We start from the raw sequence: 9,113 nt of genomic DNA on the forward strand, positions 1-9,113 counted from the left end.
GTGACTAGTGAGCAGATCAAACCAAGAATTCTTATTTTTTTTTAGTTTTGGGCCACACCTTTCATTTTGGGCTAGCAAATCTAGTTTTTTTTTGGACCGTGTGTTAGGGCAGTAGGCCATTTAACTTTCTTTTTGGACCAACTAAGTAGAACGCTAGAGAATTTTGTTTAACCAGTTGACCACAAGATTCGTTTAAGCAAGAACGAGCCAAGAACAGTTGAATCAAGACCCTATTTTTGAGGAACAGTTGTCAAGTCAGAAGAAACATCAAAGAAACCACGAACCAATGCCAACCGCGTTTGTCAGGTTTTATCGTTTCAGTTTAAAGTTTCTGTTTCTGATTTGCGTTCGTTATTTCCGCTGCGTTTAAATAGGTTGATTATTTAACAGAGTTCAGTAGAACAACCATTAAGTTCATGCCCGTGCCATTGCTGTGTCTGTCTCTGTTTTTATCCAGTTTTTCGTTTTAGTCATTTTCATGGCAGAAAACGGAAAGGTTTCGATACAGAAGTTTGATGGACAGAAATTTGGTTGGTGGAAGATGCAGATTGAAGCGCTACTTTGTCAGAAAGACTTAGATGTAGTGCTAGAGGATGAAAAACCAGAAAAGATGTCAGAAGCAGATTGGAAGAAGTTAGACAAAAAGGCTAGGACTTGCATTACTTTGTCATTGTCAGAAGATGTGGCGTTTAACATCATGAAGGAAACCACAGCGCGTGGTATGATGGAGGCACTATCCAACATGTATGAGAAGCCTTCGGCAGCAAATAAGGTCTATCTAATCCGAGAGCTAGTGACAACTAGAATGAAAGAGGGTGGGTCAGTTACAACGCATATCAATAATCTGAATTCGATCCTGTCCCGCTTAGTGTCAGTTGACATTAACTTTGATGATGAAGTTCAAGGCCTTTTGTTATTATCCTCTTTGCCCGACAGTTGGTCGCAAACAGTGACTGCGGTTTGTAGTTCGTATACAAAAATTACCTTTGATGGGATTCAGGACCTCATTCTGGGAGAAGATTCAAGACGCAGAAGTTCAGGTGAATCATCAGGAAATATGTTAGTCACAGAAGGTAGAGGTAGGGGAAAACAGCGAGGCAGTGGGAGCAGGAAGAGGAGTTAGTCTAAGACTCGTAAAGATATTGAATTCTGGTGTTGTAAAGAGAAAGGACACTTCAGGAATCAATGTCCAAATGGTAAGAAAGAGGTGAACGTTACAGAAGACGACACAGATGACGGGGTCAGTAGTGATGAGGCTTTGATTTGCAGTGTTGAGAGTAACGTTGATGCTTGGTGATAGATTCTGGTGCATCGTTTCATGCCACTCACTGTAGTGAAACGATGAAGAATCTTAAATTTGGGGATTTTGGAAAGGTTCGACTTGCGAACGATGATATTTTAGAGGTTACGGGTATGGGAGATATTGATTTGAATACTTCAGCCGGTACTTCTTGGACTTTGAAAGAAGTGAGGGTTATTCCAGGTTTGAAGAAACGTTTGATTTCAGTTGGGCAGTTGGATGATCAGGGGCACGATGTTAAGTTCGGGAATGGGCAGTGGAAAGTAGTCAAAGGAAATCTCGTGGTTGCTCGTGGCAAGAAAATGGGTTCATTGTATATGGTCGACATGTCACCGAAAGGAGTGGATCCAGTTTTGGTGAAAGACAAAATCCGGTTCACAGAATTTCGTGGACAGAAGAAGGTTCGTTTTGCAAGTAACAAACCCAGAGCCAAAGTGAAGATTCAGGATGAATGAGCTAGGGAGGTTAAATCAGTTGGGGGACATCGTGACAGTGGGAGCACAGGCCGTGTTTCAGTTACAGTTCCAGGTCGACAGTGGATTAAGAAAACCAGTATTCCAGCTGTAAAAGTCTCTCTAGCGAATTACTTGCTGAATATGGAGAGTGTTTGTTCTCAAGTTATCTCAGAATCCGGTAGTTTGTTACAGTGGGATCCGGTAGGGACAGAGAACGGGTCAAGGGCAGTTTTAGCCGTGACTAATGTGTTGGAGCTCCGGGGAGCTTCAACGGGCCTTCAGGTTCATTGATGAGAAGGCGGTGGCAACTAGAGAAGTTTAATGTTCATATTACAGAAGTACAATCAGAAGTGCAGACGAGAGTATTCAAGGCTTCCGAGTGGGAGATTGTTGGGTTTCGTAGGCCTTTTGTTTAGTCCCGATTTATTATTTGAAGTCCAAAGGACAGACGGGTGTAGGGTGGCCAGACCGAAGCCCGCCCCCGTTTAGTTTTCTTGTTTGATAATTTACAAACCCTAGACTAGTCTCTATTTAAACAACGATATGTACTTGTAATCCCTTGTCACTCAATAAAGAAATACCTAGTTACCACCCGTGGACGTAGGTCAATTTAGACCGAACCACGTTAAATTCTCGTGTTCGTTTATTGCTTTCGTGTGTGAGTTTAATCCTAACACATCCCTTTTCTTCAATTATTGTTTTGTTTTGGTGGAAGCTTAATGAAAGATACCATTTTATATTCAAAGTTAATGAAAGGTGATACGCATCTTTATAAAACCAAACCTAGCTTGTGGTGTCAAATCATACAACACACAATATTATTCTCATGGAATAGTTTTGCAGCTTAATTACTAATAGGTTATTATCCAAGTAAAGTTATACATCGGTTCCAAATTTGAACTTCTGTTGCCTGTTGGGACCGGCCATTTACAAACCTTTTATGTAAATATTTAGTTAATAATAATGTGAATCTTTAAAGACTTTTTCCATTAGTTATATCATCTGCCCTGTAATAGAATACCATTTTCCTACTATTGTGCTATTTTTTATAATGTATCCGCAAACTTATATTGGTTTAATAAAGCTACTTTATTTTCTATTTAGTGTTATATCATATTATTTAGCTTATATGTTTTCATTTTTGTTTATAATTCATTATATCTCTTTCAATTTAATTAATTAGGGAACTAACACATAAATGACAACTTGTGTTAAAGTGAACACGCAAAAGTGTAAACATTCTTCTACTATAAGGAGAAATTAGTGTGTGATGTCATAGAGAATCACCATTATAGTCTGAAATATATCTTGATACATGTAAGTGTTGTGTTTAACATGTTTCACCACATTGTTGATAGACGACAGGGTTTGCATAAAACAAAAACGTGTATGAGTGAAGTAAGGGTGGGATAGGGAAGGGCAAGGTAGAAAAGAGAGTGGGAGAAATGGTCTGGGGAAGCCGATGATACCGTGACACTAGCTGTGAGTAAGGAAGCGAGGGATTCAACAAAGTTGCGGCTTGGTGGCGGGATAGGTGTCACACCTTACATCCTAATGGGTGATTCAATAGCCAACTAACATACTTGAGAGATACAATTATGTTTGTAACGTTTAACCAAAATGGTATCTTGTTTGTGAAATTGTATTACTTTTTTCTGATTTATAATCTTCAGTTAAATCTAAAATTTCAAAGAATAAGAATTCTGGCCCTATATTTGGGATACGATACAAATCATTGGTTTCAATCTTTTGAATTATGTGAACCAGTGATAAATAAAAAATTTGAACAAATAAGAAAAAAAATTAATTTTGGCTCTATACTTTTTGGTATATTGAAAACGCATGCCCTCCCTCCATTTCTTGATTTGTATGTATGTTTCAAAGGATCATCCATATATCATTGTCGTTTGAATGGGGAATGAAGGTTCTGATGACGATCATGAAATTATACAAGGAAGTCAGACTTACGCACCCGTTGTCACCCAAGACAACGATCCCGTCGTCCTCGAAATGTCCTCCATTGATCCTGGATCTCCATCTAAGCCCCACACTTCCTTCAAGTTAGTTTTTTTTCTACTCCTAAAATTTTAATAATTTATCATAGAAAATTGTATGGTATAGATTTTTAACATGATGAAACAGATACATGTGCAATGAAGTTGTGTATACTTTGAATTGTTGATAGAGAAACTTGCCATTTTTTATTTCCTCACCTTTACATAGAGGTGGTCAAAAAAACCGGTTACGGAACCGGTTTGGCCGGTTTAACCGAAAACCGGTTTTTTAAAAACCGGTTTTTTTAAAAACCGGTTTGACCGGTTTACGTAACCGGTTTACGTATCGGTTATAAGTTTTGGACCCAAAACCGGTTTTATAACCGGTTATAAAAAAAACCGGTTTTTTTTAATAACCGGTTATTAAAAAACCGGTTAACCGGTTTTTAAAATAACCGGTTATTACCGTTATAAAAAAAACCGGTTAACCGGTTTTTTAATAACCGGTTAACCGGTTTAACCGGTTTTCGAACGTTACCAAACGGCCTTATAGCCGTTTTTTTTGTGTTTTTGACCGTTTTTTTAGCCGTTTTTTTTTGGTTTTTTTACCATTTTACCCCCACAAACATCTATATATAGTTTAGGTTGGGTATTGGTTAGATCACACTTGATTATACAACTCCAAAAGCTCTAAACGTTTATTTCATACGCGATTATACAACTCCAAACGCTCTTCTTTCGTAGTCGTTTATTTCATACTCGAGTATACCACTCTTAATCGTGTCTAAGCATTCTTTAATGTTTGTATTTTTGAGTTACGAATATGCGATAACGATTTAATGTTTGTATTTTTAATGTAAAAGCTATAAATGAAAGTTATGTGTTTTTAATCTTCCAAGCAAAGAATGCTAACAACGAAACCCTAAACCCTAAAGCAAAAAAAAAAAAAAAAAAAAAAAAAACCGGTTAACCGGTTAGACCGGTTTTTAAAAACCGGTTATAAAAAAAACCGGTTTAATAACCGGTTCTAACCGGTTTCTAAACCGGTCCAAACCGGTTTGGCCGGTTTGAGTTTTCAGCAATAATAACCGGTTAATAACCGGTCCGGTTATTAACCGAACCGGTTTTTTTCTGGATAAAAAAAACCGGTCCGGTTAAAAACCGAACCGGTTTTTTCAAAAAAACCGATTTGTGCACCTCTTTACATACTAATACCTACCTTCAAAATATGCCAGGAAAGTCAAAACTAGCCAACCAACGAGACAAGAGTCAACACAAGGAGAATCTAAATTGGAGTTATTTGGATTTGATTCTCTTGTAAATATTCTTGGTCTTAAAAGGTATTTATCGTTAAACTTGGAGCATACACAAGATACGACTCTTTTATTAAGAAAATGACTGACGAAAAAAACTTAATAATTGCTAACACATTGAGCCTATGGTATATATAAACCCACGGTTTCTAATCCTATACTAACTCAAATACATAATTTGAATCCAAAAGAAACAGGATTAAATAAAATAAGACTAACTTATCTTATAATAATATAAAATAATTATTATATTAAATATTCTCCAAGATTTTAGGAGTCTTTAATCTGATTTGGTGTTGAACACTAATATTTATTACCTTTTCAATAATTTACTTGTGTTCGAAATTCTTAATATCCTTTGATAATGGTAATCTAGCTAGAGAATCTTAAAATTCTAGCTTTTTGATTATTTGCATATTGTTTTTCACCGATCTCAGCATGACCGGAGAGCATACACCCGTGCTTACTAGTCCTAAAGACGCCTCTCATGTTACAAAACATCCAAAGGTACTAACTATATATATTAGACCTAGCTAGACTTATTGTTTTTCATGCTATGCAACATCCAAAGATTGTTAATTTCATGTCATTTCAATGAAGGCTAGTGGCAATGTCAAGTTGGGAACAATGATGGGAGTATTTATCCCATGCCTGCAAAACATTTTGGGAATTATCTATTACATCCGTTTTTCTTGGTATATATATTCTCTTATTACATATGTGTACATTTACTATCGGAACATTGACTGTACTGTGAATTGCAGGATTGTTGGCATTGCAGGCATAAGTGAATCCTTATTTGTAGTAACCTTATGTGGTTTGTGCACTTTCTTAACCGCGATATCTTTGAGTGCAATTGCAACTAACGGTGCAATGAAGGTGTTTTCTTTTCCTTTCTCATTAAGTTTACATGCTCGCTGTTGATCCTTATTCGTTGACGGTCTTCTCAGGGTGGGGGCCCATACTATCTTATTGGTAGGGCCTTAGGGCCTGAAGTTGGAGTGAGCATAGGACTTTGTTTCTTTTTAGGGAATGCAGTTGCTGGTTCCATGTGAGAATATATTGTGAGTTTCGTATTGCAGTTATCGTTATTTTTATTGTACTAAAATTTGTACTTCAGGTATGTGTTAGGAGCAGTTGAGACATTTTTAAATGCTGTCCCAAAAGCTGGCATCTTTAGAGGTAATTGACAACTTTTTAATATATCATATGATTGCCCTGAAATAATTAATTAACTTCTTTATGCAGAGACCATTACAGAAGTAAATGGTGCAGAAGTTGCAGAACCGATTACTAGCCCAAGTGTGCACGATTTGCAAATTTATGGGATTGTTGTGACAATAATTTTAGTTTTTATAGTTTTTGGTGGTGTAAATATTATTAACAAGGTGGCACCGGCCTTTCTCGTACCTGTTTTACTTTCATTGATATGCATGTTCATTGGGATACTTTTGGCAAGGAGGGATAGTCCAGGTGTGGTTTTAAGTTTCATCGAAAATCCTCGATTTGATAACAAGTATACGCATCTGACTATACATTTTTTTTCACAAGTTGATGGAATCACTGGGCTGAGCATGAAATCATTTAGAGATAATTCGAACCCTGATTATCAATACACCAATGATGCTGGAATACCCGATCCTGATGGTGATAGATACTGGAACTTCAAGTAAGTCACCAAAATATTGATTTAATTTTTGAAAACATAAGTATTATGTCTAAAGTCCAATGAAATTAATGAAACTCTTCATGAACAGTTCATTGTTAGTGCTTTATTTTCCGGCTGTAACGGGGATTATGGCTGGCTCTAATCGTTCAGCTTCATTGAAAGACACCCAACGGTCTATTCCTGTCGGGACTTTGGCTGCAACACTAACAACTACTTGTATGTACACTATATCTGTCTTCCTTTTTGGATCTGTTGCTACCAGAGAGAAACTTTATACGGACAGGTATGTGATTATTATCGATATTTATTTTACTTTATGCAATTTAACCTTTATTGCCTATCACTAAGTCAAGTGTTTTTTTTTTTTTTTTTAACTTAAAGCAACATTGTTCTTTGATGCCTAGCTCACACCTTTATGAACTATGTATCAAATATGTGCACTGCAGGTTATTGACAGCTACAATTGCGTGGCCATCATCAATAATCATATACGTAGGAATTATTCTTTCAACATTGGGCGCGGCTCTACAAAGCCTTACCGGTGCCCCACGTTTGCTTGCAGCAATAGCCAATGACAGCATCCTGCCTGTGCTTAACTACTTTAAGGTGCCGGATACCAATGAACCGCACATTGCAACCATATTTACAGTAATCCTGTGTATTGGTTTTGTCATCATTGGGAATGTGGATCTTATTTCCCCGACCATCACAATGTTTTATCTTCTATGTTATGCGGGGGTCAACTTATCTTGCTTTCTTCTCGATCTGTTAGATGCGCCTAGCTGGCGTCCTCGCTGGAAGTTTCATCACGGGAGTGCCTCTCTTTTTGGAGCATGTCTTTGTATTGGTATTTTTTACACTTATTTTCGGATCCAATACAAATAAAATTAACATACTAAACATACAAAGAACTAGAGTAATTATGTTATAAAAAATAAAATAGTGTAATAATAATTATTCTCGTGTTAACATAATTACTCTAGTTATTTGTACACTTTTCACGATAAAAGTCATTTGTATTTGATCCAAACCCTTATTTGCGTTGCAGTAACTTTTGTTTTGGTTTGGTTCGGTTGCAGTAATCATGTTATTAATTTCTTGGTCATTCACGGTGGTGTCACTAGCTCTAGTTAGCTTAATATATTATTATGTATGCCTCAAGGGAAAAGCAGGTGACTGGGGAGATGGTTTTAAGAGTGCTTATTTTCAGTTAGCTCTTCGTAGTCTTCGATCTTTAGGAGGTCAGTCGATTGATCAGTAACTTACTTATACACACGCATTTCATCATCAAACTTAATAATTACGTACGTGCTAATATTGTGCATACGTGTATGGTTGGTTGTAGCAAACAATGTTCATCCAAAGAACTGGTACCCTATACCTTTGGTGTTCTGCCGACCATGGGGTAAGCTGCCGGACAACGTACCCTGCCACCCGAGGCTTGCTGATTTCGCTAATTGCATGAAGAAAAAAGGCAGGGGCATGTCCATCTTCGTGTCTATATTAGATGGGAATTATCAAGAGTGTGCAGAAGATACTAAACTGGCATGTAAGCAGCTTGCCACCTTCACTGACTACAGGCGCTGCGAAAGCGTGGCGGAGATCATAGTGGCCCCCACCATGTCAGACGGCTTCCGGGGGATTGTTCAAACCATGGGACTTGGTAATCTAAAGCCCAACATAGTGGTCATTCGTTACCCCGAGACATGGCGCCAGGATAATAAAGACTTCATCCCGGCTACTTTTGCTTCGATTATTAATGATTGTATAGTGGCTAACAAAGCAGTAGTGATCGTTAAGGGTTTGGATGAATGGCCTAACGAGTATCAACGCCAGTACGGGACGATTGATTTGTATTGGATTGTAAGAGATGGTGGTTTAATGCTGCTTTTGTCTCAGCTTTTGTTGACAAAACAGATATTCGAGAGTTGTAAGATCAGGGTGTTTTGCGCGGCTGAAGAGGACTCTGATGCCGAAGAGCTTAAGGCGGACGTCAAGAAGTTTCTTTATGATCTCCGAATGCAAACGGAGGTAATTGTTATTTCGATCAAGTCGTGGGATCATCGAAGGGAAACTCAAGTGGATCATGACTCTTTTAAGGCGGCGCAAGGGCGGATCAACAAGTACTTAGCGGAGATTGATCATAATGTGGAGGACTACGTGATCAATGAGCATCAAGTGGATAAGTTTTTGTACACTACTCTTAAGTTGAACTCTACGATCTTGACTCAGTCGAGGATGGCGGCAGTGAGCCTTCCGCCACTGCCGGGAAAGCACCCGTCGTATTTGTATATGGAGTATATGGATTTGTTGGTGGAAAATGTTCCTAGGATACTCATTGTTCGTGGCTATAGAAGAGATGTTGTCACTCTTTTCACGTAA

At 37.8% G+C, this 9,113-nt stretch overlaps 1 protein-coding gene across 1 annotated transcript; it reads left to right on the plus strand.

Annotated features, from left to right (window-relative positions):
* Window positions 1–5,499: 5,499 nt before the first annotated feature.
* LOC143617848 (cation-chloride cotransporter 1-like) lies at window positions 5,500–9,113 on the plus strand. The gene is made up of 11 exons (XM_077090268.1): window positions 5,500–5,569; window positions 5,663–5,757; window positions 5,827–5,941; window positions 6,013–6,113; window positions 6,183–6,244; window positions 6,311–6,535; window positions 6,614–6,731; window positions 6,820–7,014; window positions 7,178–7,578; window positions 7,811–7,972; window positions 8,077–9,113. Exons 1-11 carry the CDS (start codon window positions 5,501–5,503, stop codon window positions 9,111–9,113), a joined length of 2,580 nt encoding a protein of 859 aa, XP_076946383.1. The 5' UTR covers window position 5,500.

Source organism: Bidens hawaiensis, unplaced genomic scaffold (assembly GCF_021521415.1).
Source record: "Bidens hawaiensis isolate Kalapana, Puna unplaced genomic scaffold, B.hawaiensis_p1.1 tig00059344_1, whole genome shotgun sequence".
Taxonomy (NCBI): Eukaryota; Viridiplantae; Streptophyta; class Magnoliopsida; order Asterales; family Asteraceae; genus Bidens; species Bidens hawaiensis.

Coding starts and splice junctions, on each gene's coding strand:
- LOC143617848 (XM_077090268.1), top strand. CDS start 5,501: ATGACCGGAGAGCATACACCCGTGCTTACTAGTCCTAAAGACGCCTCT. Junction 6,536..6,613: donor GGCAAGGAGGGATAGTCCAG/GTGTGGTTTTAA, acceptor TTTTTTCACAAG/TTGATGGAATCACTGGGCTG. Junction 7,973..8,076: donor TAGTCTTCGATCTTTAGGAG/GTCAGTCGATTG, acceptor GGTTGGTTGTAG/CAAACAATGTTCATCCAAAG.